At 45.5% G+C, this 14,541-nt stretch overlaps 1 protein-coding gene across 6 annotated transcripts in view; it reads right to left on the bottom strand.

Moving 5' to 3' along the window:
- Positions 1 to 3,116: 3,116 nt before the first annotated feature.
- Positions 3,117 to 14,541, bottom strand: part of tiam2a (TIAM Rac1 associated GEF 2a) — a 60,036-nt gene continuing 48,611 nt past the window's right edge. For all 6 annotated transcript variants that reach the window (XM_013912370.1, XM_013912371.1, XM_013912372.1 and 3 more), the window contains 12 exons: positions 12,791 to 13,024; positions 12,262 to 12,330; positions 10,680 to 10,805; positions 9,814 to 9,922; positions 7,824 to 8,003; positions 7,517 to 7,635; positions 7,100 to 7,208; positions 6,754 to 6,812; positions 6,557 to 6,659; positions 6,247 to 6,340; positions 5,361 to 5,515; positions 3,117 to 5,116 (listed from right to left, as the gene is read on the bottom strand). In XM_013912370.1, the coding sequence (XP_013767824.1) occupies positions 4,413 to 5,116; positions 5,361 to 5,515; positions 6,247 to 6,340; positions 6,557 to 6,659; positions 6,754 to 6,812; positions 7,100 to 7,208; positions 7,517 to 7,635; positions 7,824 to 8,003; positions 9,814 to 9,922; positions 10,680 to 10,805; positions 12,262 to 12,330; positions 12,791 to 13,024 (2,061 nt within the window). In that variant the 3' untranslated portion in view covers positions 3,117 to 4,412. The remainder of the gene's footprint in view (positions 5,117 to 5,360; positions 5,516 to 6,246; positions 6,341 to 6,556; positions 6,660 to 6,753; positions 6,813 to 7,099; positions 7,209 to 7,516; positions 7,636 to 7,823; positions 8,004 to 9,813; positions 9,923 to 10,679; positions 10,806 to 12,261; positions 12,331 to 12,790; positions 13,025 to 14,541) is intronic.

Here is a 14,541-nt window from a genome sequence, read left to right as displayed (position 1 = left end):
TTCCCTGAATTTTAAGGACGTGGCAGTGTAGACTTCGTGGCCCAACATATCCCAGAATGCATAGCGCGGCGATGGGTGTGGATAAATTTGCACAAAAAAAGGGCGGATGAGGGGCGCCCGAAGAGTAAACTTTAAGTACTGAATATTATGTCACTTATTTATGTGCAAATGTTTAATAACGAAGAACATTAAACATTGCTGTTGGCCACATGTCGGCAAAGTTATGTGACATTAGTGACGTTTGTACTAACTTGGTTTTAGAGCCGTTACTTTAAAATGTACGCCGTTCAATAGCTGAGCTGAATCTTACAGAGAATGATCAAAGCTCATGTAGAAACAAACAAATGAACAAAAGAGTTTCTCCTTCATTTCTGTCAGAGCTATGACACGTTTCCAGCTGTTAGTATCATGGTTGCTAGGCAAACTGGGCAGCGCAACGGAGGCTTTTTTTTTTTTAACTTTATTGACAAACAACAGTATCAGCGCAACGGAGGCTAGACCGTCCCATTACACAAGCCTCGCACTTCCGGCCTTAGCGGTCTTTGAGTACGCGGCCCTTGAGGATTGTTGAGGCTGCGTACTTTAAGGCTGCAGACCCTGAACTGGGATACAGCCTAAGTACTGAGAAAATCTTGAGTTGCTTTTGTGGTTTTCTTTGGCTCATTATGCACGTGCACCGTGAAGCTCTGTCTGGTCAGTTGTGCAGCAAGTTCCTCTTGTAGACTCAATACGCTTCCTGCAGAGTGTTTTTGTCTTGGTTAGATGTTGTAAAGTTGTTCTTATTAATCATGGAAATAAAGATGTTTTAAAATGTTTTAAAATCTTTAAAATGTTTTAAAGAACATACATTAAGAAACAGATTATATTAGATTTATATTCTAAATAAGACAAAATTTGGATTTTTACAGCAGTAAAATTATTGTATCTGTTTAAAAATGTAAAAAGCTTCCCCCTGCACAGAGTGGATAGTGAAACAAATAGAATCATCATAATGACATTATTTCATATTTATTACTTCCCCCTCCTCTTTGCTTTATTATTGTAGCTCTAGTAATAAATAATAATGTAAGGATGCCGGTCGTCTATACAGTATTCTGAAGAAGGTCTAAAATGTCACTGTGTGCGCGTGCATGTGTTTGTTTTATGTATATGGATTATTTTAAATTATTACTCATGATATAACATTGTCCAGACATGGCTGGTAAGGACATGAGGAGGAAACAGTAGGAGCTGTGTGAGGCTACCAAAGGCAGGGCTATAACATTTTTCTGTCATCATTTTATTATAGATTAAGTGCTGGAGTTGTTAGATGTGGATAATTAGATTATAGTTTATTGCAATAGCAAGTTGTGCCTTGTTCTCACATAGCAAGTGGAGAGTGATATATGAAATGATGGGATGGAAGGAAGAAGAGAAGCAAAGAGTGATTCACAGGCAGAGCCTAAATTATTTCTCAGTTTTTTGTTGCCTTATGGTTCCAAGCGCTGTCACCAATCTTTGCATTTTGTTATTCTCTCATGACACTTGTTGAATCAGCTACCATCTCTCCTATGGACTTTTTAATGTCTACAGTCTCAGATCAGCACAACCCTGCCCTCCAGCACCATCAGCAGCAGGAGCAGCAGAAACCCCTCAACAGCAACATTGTACCCATCAGGTAAAACATAGGCTACGTTTGCTTTGCCTTGTCGCCACCTCACAACAGTGATGTAGTATGATGCGATCCCATATTAGATTCTTGATGAATGTGTGTTGTTATTATTCAGCCTGGTTCAATGTGCCCCTTTTTAACTTAAACGTCTCTGCACGGCCCTGGTGTTAAGAGTGAAATATTAGAGCCGAGTCACGTTCCGCTATCAGTGTTACAACAGATGCATTAATAACTTCAAATTACAGCAGCTTGAGGCGGGGTCACTTTAAATGCTGTCTATTTGGCCATTTTACTTGAGTAATTCAAAAAGAAATGTATTTAATAAACTGACTGTAGTGTAGTTTAACATAACTTCACAATATTTCTACCATTGTTGGAGTACAGTCTTCTTACCTCATTATTAAGGAGGTCTCTGCAGGATATTTGACATTAGTCATTCATGACGTTATTTTGGTCCACAGTCATTTTTAGCACGCTTTCTAAGCCGTTTAAGAGCCTCTCCTAAATCACGCCCAACCAGAACCGTACACCTTGTATCCTTGTTGCTCCATCAGCCACTGAACCAGCCTCATGACGTATTCATGCCATGGTGATTTGTCACCTACTGTAAATTCCAGTAACTCTTAGGTAATAAAAGAGCACAGCAGGCTTCCTGTTACTCTAGCACCGTTGTCCGTGCACAGTTACTTGAATGATCGGCTGTGCGCTGTATCATTAAAAACTCTCAGTGAAACTCTGCAATGGCCAAAGTGCTAGAAGAGTCTTGCAGCGTCCTTTTTCCCCCTGGTGCTGTTAAAGCAACAGTATGGAATTTTTAAGGAGGAAATGTCAGATTGCTTCACCTCATATTTTCTTGCTGGACCTGTTCTGGTGTGACCAATAACCTTTTATTGTGTCTAATATCGGCCAACTCCAGCTAGAGTTTTGCATTTTAAGTCGGTTCAGAGTTTAACACCTTCAGTGTGAAATATTTTCACATCATTATCACTTAGAGGCTCGGTGGCTGTTACACAGCAGGCTTTCCGTCTGCTTTAAGCTGCTGGATTTAATTCCATATTCTCCTCTTGTTTGGCAAATGTCTCAAAAATGAAGGATCTGTCGAGCTATGCATTTAGGGCTACGTGGGGGGAATTAACAAGACGAATGAATTGTGCTTTCGGTGATGCTAAATAATGAGCAAACAAATATTTTCCCATCACGGAGATTAATTGTCGGTGTGCGTGAAGCCTTTTGCCAAGTCTTTCTTCGTGTAGCCGTGGCCCACTTCTGTCAAGTAATTATGTATTCTGAGGAGACACCGTATGCTTCCAACGTCAAGATCATATGACAGCTAATCGGGGACCGTCCATCAAGCCCAGCCCTGGGACTGAGCCTAAGATGAGACGCTTACCTGTCAATGAAACATAAAGGACATGCAAAACTGAAGTGGCACGCTTTGAAGGGCAGCCTGGAAACACTTTCCCAGATGGTTTTCACAGATATACTTTTATTTATAAAACAGTTCCATCAGAATGGAGCATTCACATTCATTGGTATGCTAGCATTAAAGGCATGGTAGAGTTCAGCTGAAAGGGTAAAGCATGTAGTGGTTTGCCTTTTTTTAGTACAAACATGTACTTAATGTAATGGCAAACGCTCTTTACAAAAATATCAACTGTGTTACTGCAAGATCCTGTTTCGTTTCTGTACAGTGTCAAGTATGTATGAGTATACATAAACGTATCAAAGATAGAAAAGATTATATATACAGGATACATACAAACATTAAAATCATCGGGTTTTAAACATTATTGCAGTTTAAATCGGTCATCTGAGTAAAAACATGGACATCCCAATGCAAGAAATTACAATCTGGAGCGAAACACAACCAAATCCAGTAGCTGCATTTAAAAATGAAGTGATTAACTCTCAAACTGTTCTCTCTCATTTAAGAGTCGACCGAATCTGTAGCCTCGAGTTCAAGCCTTAACCCAAAGAGGATAAAATAAACATAATGAAACCCAGAAATAAATTAAAAACAGCAGTAATAACAATACAACCTGTACAGATATTTCAAATATGTAGGCAAACAGTGTACTCTTAGTGCACGAAATACAGCAAAAAAAGGCGTAGTTGATGCCTCCTGTTCTCAGGAAGTCTCACTTGACCGTTGCAGCTCTGTGGGTGCGTCTGTGATTGCCTTTTTCTTCTTCAGTGCCTCCTTTCATATTTGTACTAAAGTGAAATTCGTACAACGTTCGGTGTATTAATCGTTTTCTTTTGGTTTCACAGAATCGATACAAAAGCCTGTTGCCTGGCAAGCTTTGCCGAATTACCAGTGTCTGCCTGAGAAACTCAACTCAGCGTCCTGTGGATTTCACCGCCTCTCAACGTTTGGGAGTGACAGACGAGGACATTCTTCGTGAAAAAGGTCAAGAACCGAATAAAAACTGCCAATCAGCAGCAGCTGCGGGGCAAACTTGAATGGAACGCGTCGCACTGATGGTTTGTGGGGAGGAGGCAGAGCCCAGAGAGCTGAGGACGATGCAGACACACATCAGTGCTTGGCAGATTCATTGTAGTCATCATCACTGCGCTTTGCCTCTCTAGGGGAAGAAAGCCACAGTCCCAGCCGACGAGCTGCCATCAGAACACGTCGTTTGCATCTAACCTTGTGTGGGCGAGTGTGAGACTTAAATCTGTAAGGTATTGAAGTTCATGCACAGCTTCGCAGTCATCGCCTCGGTGGCCACTAAAGTAGCCCAGGTACTGTATGCCCCGTCTATGCTGACACCTGAGACGAGGCGCCGGTGGCACCGCTCTCAGCTGGGTCATAGAAACAGTCTTCGTTCACTACTGAGGTCAGACTCTGGACGCTGAACTCTCTCTCCAGCAACGTGTTGAGGTCCACGGCTCCACATGGCAGCGCTGCATCCGTCTGGCTGTCCAGTGACCTGCTCTGCTCCTTCATCTTCAACAGGGCTCCCGGGCTCCTCCTGAAACTGCACGGTTTCCTCTTAACGGCGGTGAAGTGGCCTCGCACTAGTTTGGGTTGCATCTCCGGGGTGTCGCCAACACCCTCGGGCTGAACGCGGGGGGCCGGTGCACCTTCTGATGCAGAATCCTGCGACAGTTTAAGTTGGAGAAACTGAGCTTCAATTGCACTAGTTGGGGAGCTGCTGTCTCCGCTGTCCCTCCTCGTCCCCCCCTCGCTAAAGCCGTCGTCGTCCTCGTCGCTCAAAATGTCAGACTCTTTCACAGAGGTGGAGCGGGGTTGAGAGTTGGAGCCGTGTGTCTGAGACCAGTTCTGCTGGACTGGAAAGATGGGCGAGTTGGAGGACACGCGGGCTGGAGGAGCCCCGGACAAACTGTAGGTTCCACTGCTCAGGCTTCCCTCGTCAGAGTCTGGCCCGAGCTTCGGAGTCTCGCCCTGGGTGGAGAGCTCTGCAGGCGGCTGCTTGCACAACCAGGAAGCTCTGGAGGAACCTAGAAACAAAGGTGGGGATGGAAATTCCACTGTTATCTGAGCTGAACACTTGCAGCATAAGCAGCCGAGTGCCAGCTGAGTGTTAGGCGGCCAAATGACTTCAAATTCCAGTCGACAAGAATAATTTTTATAAAGAGATGTTTTTACAGGAAACCTTCCCAGGAAGACGTGCCTGGTACTAAAAATGAGTGTGGAGTGTTTCATACAACCTAAACTGGATGAAAGAACGCTTCAGAAACCCACCTAGCCTGGCGGAGGAAGGCAGGGTGCTCCTCAGAGGAGCCAGGTGCTCCTTACAGCTCCTCTCCAGCGTGCCCTCGCCCTTCATGTTCCTCCTCACGTTCTCCCTGAGGATGGAGCGGATCACCTTGATGATGCTGACCTTGCTCTCAGGCACACTGAGGAGAAGAAACCAGAGGTATCGCAGTAACGTGAGAACGGGGCATGCTCAGTTTGATTTCACAAGCTAAATATAGATTAAGATTTGCGAAGGGTTCGTTGTGTCCCCGGCGAAATTACTGATGTAATTTATTAGGACTGATCCCGATTTCATAGTATGTAATGAGAATCACCGATTTAGTCACAGGCTCTCTCGCTACAGTTCCCATGTAGACTGTTTCTATGAAATGCTAGGATAACAGCAGACGGGGGCATGGGAGGAAAGCAAACGGCCTAATGGGTCTTTTTGGGGGGCAGAGAAGAAGTAGCTTTATTTGATTATCTAACATTATGGATAAAATGTTCTATTAATAGAAAACTTAATTAACCATTTCCAGCCGATAGACTATATTCTTTAAGAATTCTGGGTCATTATTAATGTGACAGTCGTGTGAAATATGTGACGGCTCCTAAAAACCAGAGTTTATCCAAACATCTTTGGACGAGAGGCCGACATTCAATGTGATCTACAAACTGCTCATTGCAAACATCATGACAGTTTGTATCGACTAAACTAGTCTGCAGAGTTTTCCTTTGTGTTGACGACCTGTCAAAATATTTTACTGCTCGTATTTCTTTTGCTGTCTGACTTCGTTTTCGCACCATGTCACGATGCTCCCAGTGTAGCATTAACTTAAAATCGGTGCGTTTTTAGAAAGCTGTGATTTCACCTAAACGCTGAATCTCTGACCTGCTGCACAGCTGGAAGACTGTCTCTGGTCTCCCCTCCACTTCAGACCTGGAGTGAATCAGCTCCCAGATATAGCTGCTCTGCGTACCTGTTCCTAGGAGAGCCGGGAAATAAATGAGAGGCCTTTAATCATGTGGTGCGTGTATGGTTTATGGTTTCAGAGGGAGATAAGAGGGGTGGAAGCTGAATAGAAACGTGGGTGTGTGGGTAATGCGAATGGGCTGAGGGAAATATGAAAGGAGAGAGATTTAGTGGATGTACTTTGTGAGTGATTTGTTGGGGATAATTTGGAAGCGTGTCGGCCTCTTACCTGCAGTATTTCCCAATCTGACCTGCAGAGCCGAGAGCGGGATGAGCCAGCGGAACTTGAAGGGGTCCGAATCTCCGTGAGAGAGCGCCGAACGAGGGTTGGCCTGGCATTACAAGAAAAAAGAAAAATGGGGTAAGAGAGAAAATGTAACGTTTCACACCAAACGTACTCGATGTGGGAACGTGACACAAACATACCATTTTTTTCTTCAGCTTGTTGTTTTCCCTGCAGACCAATATCACTGCTTTCTTGAACACTGGTGAGAGAGCGCGAGAGAACACATGAGCGTCTTGGATTTGACTGTGCATGCCTCTTGGGGAAAGCCGACTGAGGGAGCGCAACCACAGAAGCATTTTAAATGCCAGCTTGAAGCCTTAAAGCATATATCAGCGTTACAGCTGTGGATATTAAAATTCTGTTCCTGCACACTATTCTGTGCAGCAAACCCAATACAGCTGGTTTATATCGATTCACTTTCTCTACTGCAAACATCCACGAGTGACAATTAAGGGAAACGGTGAAAAATAAAAAGGGCTGACTCACCGAACACGGTCATTTCGGGGTCTTTTCTCATGCGGCCCAGCGACGGATGAGGGTTGAGCCAGACCACAGAGGAATGCATGAGAAACTCTCCCATAGAGATCTCTGTGACCTGAGAGAGGCGTAAGGGACGGCAGACAGTTTAGGAGAGAGTCGAGGCAGGCGCTGAGCTTTTTACGGTTCAGGCTAAGCGTGTCTGTGAATGGAGTTGCACTGCACACTCGGGTTTGTGCACAGGCTCAAAGCTCAGGCAAATTTAAAAACACTGAAAGCATACGTGAACATAGAAAACATGATTTGGCTTTGAGTAAATATTCCATCAATTTATAAATGTATTCAGACCCTAGAGGCGCGCGCATCACCTAAACTGCTGCGCTCTGATGTACTGATGGAAACTCCACCAAAAATACACTAATTCACCTCTTTATCGTGGCCAGTCTGCTCGGCAACAAGCTGATCGAACACGGAGCCGTAATCCTCGTAGATCTTCTGCATCTCGTTGATGTGGCTGGCCACCTTCTCCATGGCTTTCAGGGCCTCTGCAGACACAACAGAGTGTTAACAGGACTGAGTCGTGACCCTGTGGGTGACTGTGTTCACCCTGTACTGGAAAAATGCCAAAGGTTATCACTTAATGTTTCCACGTGCGACTAGCGTGACACCGAAATGCCGAGTGTCAGCACGGCCTGTTTATAGCACAGCGCTTGATTGCGCGCAGCCTTCCTACCGGTGAGGTGGTAGTGTTCCTCGCTGTCGCCGTCGGTAAGGGAGACCAGCTCCCTCAGCAGCAAGGGGTACTTGAGCACCCTCTGCACTGGTTTAATCAGGTAGGACTCCAGGGTGGAAGAGTGCTGCTTGGTGGGGTTCCTGGCATCGAGGAATTCTTTGAAGGTCTGATCCGTCTTGGCTAAAGGAAAGAAACACTCAGACTTAATCTGAATCTTTTTAAGTCGTCTGTTCTCTTTGCTTCTGGTCTATGTTTCGGACCGTGGCTACGTTATTAAGCTCTAACCTACTAAAGCAAATGTGGGTCAGTGCAGAATCGCGGTGCAATAATGAGTCTCCAGCAGGGGGGAGTGTGGGCTTCTCCACCTGCTACGACCACTGTGGTATCAAAGTGTAAATCTTTGATGCTGTAACATTAAATCTGGTAAAACACCAAGTTGGGGCCGCATGGTTAACGTGAAACAGCAGGTATAAGACAGAGCAGGCCTTCGGTAAAGGTGCTGACATTTTCCCCGAGCGCTATGCTTCCACAGCGTTACCGAGGGGGGGCCATTAAAGTATTAATTATAGCACTGCCAGCCACAGACGTGCAGCCACGTCGACGCCTCGCAGAGTAATTGGCAGGCAATTAACGAGTCGACAAATAAACAGAAACTAAGGCAACCCGGGCCCCATGGCGTGGCAGAAGAGGAGGGGGGATGAAGATGACAGAGATGAGTATATAATTACTTAAAGGACTCACAACAGCCGCAGATTTCTGCGATGTGTTGTGGATCAGCTGCTCGTGACCAGAGTGCGCTGGGTGTTCTCGGTTTTGCTGAGCCAGCAAGAAACTCGCCATCACTTATGTTCTACTCGGCTGTTTTATCCGTACTAAGCAAATATTATGCTTCCTGCTCAAATATCAGTTTGCAGTCGTCAATTGTGAGCAGCACAACCCGTCATTTAAAGCTTTGGCTAAAAGAGCGGGTGCACAAACCCGGTGAATATCTGGCATCTATTTCCCTTACTCAAACACTTGGAACCATTTTGTGCCAAGCTAGCACCGCCTGCATGCTGAAGCACTCAGGAATAATCACTACGCCAAAATCACAGATGCTTATGGGGGGAAAATTTTACCTAATTCATCTACATATCTGAACAATTGGTTAAAAAAATAATCTGCATCTTCAAAAAATAACAGGAGGCTTTACCTCTGCAGCAAAACATCTTTTTATAGCCTGCTTTTAAGCATATCATTAACATAATTTACAAGATCAAATCATTTTGACTGTTCCTAAAACGCTTTCAAGTGTTGCTGGCTAACCATCCTCAAGGTACTTTTTAGTAATTTTGTCCCATCTAATCCTATTAAAGATCAGCCCTGCTGCTTCCTTCGAGGAATATCCTACACAGCGCCCCCCCCCCCCCCGTCAGCTAAGAAGCCAATCTGCTTACACTCCTCTCTCTCTACTGGGCATTCATCCCAAATAGTGGCGGAAAGGCCAACATCTGAGGAGGCATAAATCAACTTTAAAATTTCTCCAGCGTCACATGCTGTGGGAGAAGCGAGAGTTATTGTCACAGTCACACATCTGCTGTTAGAGGACAAGGTTATCCAAAGCCAGAATATTTATATGTGCATGTATTTGTTTAAACATCATCTGTTTGAGGAGAAAAGGGCGATAATGCTTTGAAAGTGTCGATCACAAACTGAAAGGTGGAGAGCCGTGTGCTCCTTCGTGCGTGGTGCTGGAGTTGGAGCGGGACTGGTGCTAAACTGGAGAGGCATCGCTCACCTTGCTTTCACCCACCGTCTCACTCTGGGACATTTACTTTCATACATAATTGATTTGCTTCCCAAAAGAGAAGACCGAACCTTCAGCCGTGAGCGGCCGAGCTTCCTCTGACGCAACACAGGAGCACGGAAGCTAAATTTAGCGGAGGTGGATTAGTTTGTTTTTGCATGCTGTTTCTCGTTACTATGCAGAATATTAAGATGTGTGTTGTACCTCTCTCTAGGACCTTTTGGACCTTGATGTGGTTGGCACAGAAGCCGCTGTAGAGCTTGAAGTGATCGGCGTAGTAGAGGAATGAACCCCCGAGGGAAAACAGCAGCTTCTGTGAAGAGATGGGGGGGGGGGAACACCAGTGTGAACACAAAGCACGAGAGAGGATTGGAGGGTGTGAACATGTGAAGTCACGACTGAATCACCGTGCCCTCCCTTCAAAATGCCCCCTCTGTCCTCTTCCTCTCACCCAGCCTCTTCAGTACACTGGCTTTCAGCAGCTCACAATCCGACCAGTGAACCGCCGCCGCGATCGATAGACCTCACACCTCCTCACACTGAGGCCATAAATCAGCCGATGACGCTTCTGTTGCACCACCTCAATTATTTAAAACCCAACACCTGAAAGATCCCTCTTTTCTCTGTAGCCTGTGTGGATTCGGGACTGAATCTTTAGATATTTAACAAACAGCGTGACGTTTCTCTACCTAACGGAGTAACGGAATACACGTACCAGTGTTATGCATTTAAAATACAGAATATGAGTAACTGTATTCTGTTACAGTTACCGTTTAAAAAGGTTCAGAATACAGTTACTTTGTTGAAATAAATGGATTACAGTGTGGTCGTTTCCTGTTTCATGTTAGGCTATGTCCTCCCTATTTTTGGTATTTGGTGGAAACCCAAACAAAACGCGCATTAAGAGGCTCTAATGTCTGTGTCTCAATCTCGCAGCCCATGTCACCTCTACTACACCCCACATAATGACGGGAAATTAAGTAATGGAAAGTATTCAGAATACGTTACAAATACATTTTGTAATCTGTAGTGGAATACATTTTAAAAGTAACCCTCCCAACACTGCTTACCTTGAACTGCGAGGGGGTCTCCAGGGTGCTAAAGTCAGGTGACGAGGCAATTCTCTCCTCCAAGGTCTGCAGGAAGACCCTCTGGAAGTCCAGCATCTCAGGCAGGCTGCCAAACAGACTCTCCATCTTTGAGGAGGCAAAAGGGAAGTAGAACAATAGTTAGAAAGAGGAGGAGAAGGAAGCGACACAGGTGACAGGTGAGGACGTATGAAAGAACATCAGAGGGTGAGAGAGTGTGTGGCAACGAGGAAAAACAGACAGGATAGCTTGTAATTCATAGCAGACGGCACCCCAGAGTGTTATAACAGCTCCACTGTGATGGCTCCATCTCTGACAGAGGCACTTAGGGACAAGCTACAGCCGCGCACAAATAAAGCACATATAAATGGACACAGTAAACTTCAGCTGTGTAACAAGCGCTATCTGACACATCCAGCCAGGGTCGCCACTTGCTTTCATTAAAAGCTCGAGTGCCCTTGTCTGTCCTGTGTCCGGTCACATTCCGGTGTCCAATAATGGCCTCTTAATTTGCCCCGATGCTTAGAGGCCCATCAGCTGGTGTGTCTTGGTAATACTTGGGAGAGATGTGCTACGTTTGAGGTCACAGAGCTGGAAAGTTGCGTGCTACAGCAACGATATATGCTGTTGAGTTGTTAAACGGAGAAAAACAGTCCTTCCTTAATGAAGAGTACGTGCAGTGCACAGCCGTGCCGTGGCATATTAAGCTGAGGTGGGTTGGCTCTTAAGCCGCCCTTTATTGGTGTGGCCTTCTGAGACGCCGGAAGGTCGGCGGACGAGAATGTTAATTTGTCCTCCAGGCAGTTGGAGCAGTAATGAGGGAGATTTGGCCCGGCAGAGTTCATCGATGGACAATAAAAGCTCCACATATTAGGTGTCCAACAGAGTTAGCATACGTAAGTTTTCTTAGGGTGGCAAAATCAAACCACATGCAGGTGGTTACAGATGGTTACAATGATTCAAATGCAGTAAGTATACATGTTTTTCATATAGTCTATAACTTAATTACTTTCTGTAGCCCACATAATTAAACACTTTAGTTACATAAAAAACGTGAGTTTTGATTTTATGTACTATATAGTCTGTATAATAAATAAGTCTAAAATCCAGAAAGCTACACAACATGGGGCAGTTCATCTACAAACACACGTCTAATTTAAGTTTCACTGTTTTGACCGTGGCTCAGGGGTTGGGGAATCGCACCTGTAACCGGAAGGTCGCCGGTTCAATCCCTGGGCTCTCTGTCCTGGTCGTTGTTGGATTAACCCTCTGAGGTCCAAAATATAACCGGACATTTTTGATAGCGTAGTGGTTTGACTACACACCTTTGGAGCGGAGGATCACAAGTTCGATTCCCAGTAAGGGTCCAAAGGCTAGACCCCCCCCATGCTAACCAAGCCTACAGCAGATTAGGCTGAGTGAGGAAGTAGGTATGATATAAATGCCACGGCAAGGGGGAGCCAGGACGCCAGGTCAGGGGAGAGATCACCCCCACCTGATCGGGGTGGGGTGATAGGAGAAGGATAGCTGAGTGCGATAGGAGGATAAATAATTCTCCACCTACCTCATCCAGTGTGAGGAAGGTTTCGTTCTGTAGAGGTTTCAAGTAGATCTCAAACAAACAGGTCAGGTCCTGAAACAGAAGTGGTCAGCACTTAACCTTTGAACCTCTTATCAGATCACCACCACAGCCCCTAATTCCCCCACTCCTTGCGGGGACTGTTGTACTCATTAAGTTGATATATGGGCTTTCCCCTCCCCTAGTTGCATGGTGAAGATGCCTAAAATCAGGCCACACTTTGAAGACAATCCTCTCCCTCAATTGCAGGCTGAAGAGGAGGCGTGTGGGGGGAGGAGACTAAATGAAAAATGGTAGGTGGGGGGAAAAAAGGTTATAAAATGACTGGCCAGACAGGCTGAGCGACTACTCACAGCTAACAAATTCTTCTGAATGCTTGTTTTATGCTCCTGATCTCTTGTTCATCATCTATTAAAGTAACCTTACATAAAAAAAAACCCCAATTTACAATAAGGGCACAGCTTTCTAAATCATGATGTGAAGTTTAATATTAGAAATTCTTTGCTGGTCTCACCTTCACGTAGGACTTCTCCGTGTCCACCAGCTCCTGGATGACCTTGCGTAACCTCTCTGTGGCCGTCATATGCTTGGGGCAAGGTCTGAGCAGGGCAGCGTCTCCTGTAGGGCTCGAGCCCAAATCCCCTCCCTGCCTCACCGAGGGTTCCCCGCCGTGATCCATCAGACCCCCGCTGCCCGAGCCTGACCCTTCCTGGAAGGAGTGGTAGAGAGTGCACACTGTGTCCACGCTCTGTAGGGGGCGACAGAGAGAGAAGGTGGTGTATGTAGGTTAGGCAGGATTATTATAGTCAGCTGCATAAAATAAGAAGATATTGCACTGTATGATGACACGCACGGGCCTGAACACAAACTCTCACGGATCCATTTAAAGATCCCTCATTTAACCATCCACAGCTAATGACTGCAGCCCCAAAGCTGTGTAAAATAACCACGTGGATCACTCCACCCTGCGCTTGGTCAACGATCCCCCTGGGTACAGTAAGAGTGTTACTGAGATTTAGTTATGTACTCTGTGCTAATTGGCTTTGCATCAAAGACTTTACAGAATTAGCAACTGGATATCCCAGCAGATAGCATTACAGCACATTTCATTATTCTCCATAATCCATAATAGACAGTTATGCAGCTTTGTGTCACGTCGATTACAGACAGTCTGACATGGCAAGAAATCCCAAGTGGTCGTATATTAGTGTGAAATATTTGGTGTTTGATGAAGAGGAAGTCTCAACCTTCCACACATAAATGAGTCATTTCTTCCAGCTTACACCTTTGATGGGTGGAACCCCATGAAGAACTTAGCGTCACAGCATTTACAAAAATATTCTACAGAAGCAGATCGCTCGCATCCCATTTTAGTGGACTGTACCGCCCGGGGTGGGGAACTTAACATCAGCCGTCGGCAGCGCGCTGTGAAGTTTTGCCTGTGGCAGGTAAGACTTTCAGAGCAATCGTGTCAGAAAGTGAACTATTAGGAGCTGCTCTGTTCTACGGAAACAAGAAGCAAAAGGGGAAAAAAAAACCTCTCTGTTGTTTCCAACTTACACCATTGTTGCAATGTTTGGGTTGCAGTTAGCAAGCACTGCAATACATGCAAACTATGCTCAAGTAATCAAAATCCTACCTACTAATTTCTTACCTGACAGGCGTGTCAAGCAAAACACTTCAACTGCAGCAAGCTTTGCTGCTATCAATTACCTTTGATGCTTGTGATAAAAATGGCCTCATGATGCCCAGACCCCCTTATTCCAAGTGAATGGCATGATGTAGCATTGTAATCTGTGGCCAGTCACAAAAAATCAGCAGGAGCTGATAAATGCCAGTAATAGCAGGTTCCAGTCCGCTGCACAGCAACACAGCACGGCGGGACAGCCAAGACGCCAAACAAAACAGCTGCTCAGCACTCTCTGCCTCCTCGTGCATGTGCTGCTATTTAAAATATTGCATAAGCAAGCAGTCAGTCGCAGCTCCCTCTCAAAACTGTGCAGTAACAGACGTGGATCGATAAAACCTTCATTTTGTCACTACAGAACCGATACGCTGCCAGGAAGTGTGTGAGAGCTCACCCGAGTCACGCATCTTCTCACAGTGTGTGTGAGGTACGACCCGTAACCCCCCAGCACCACCTCCGCCCGTTCCCAGGGAGACCGCAGATAATAAAGTCTGCCATTAATAAGCTTGCGACTCATCAGCTAGCTCATTATAACATGGTCACTCCAGAGACGGCCCTCCAATACTCCAGCAAAGACT

This window comes from Pundamilia nyererei, unplaced genomic scaffold (assembly GCF_000239375.1).
Source record: "Pundamilia nyererei isolate P.nyererei 1_Seehausen unplaced genomic scaffold, PunNye1.0 scaffold00088, whole genome shotgun sequence".
Classification (NCBI taxonomy): domain Eukaryota; kingdom Metazoa; phylum Chordata; class Actinopteri; order Cichliformes; family Cichlidae; genus Pundamilia; species Pundamilia nyererei.
This window is presented reverse-complemented; position numbering and strand designations above follow the sequence as displayed.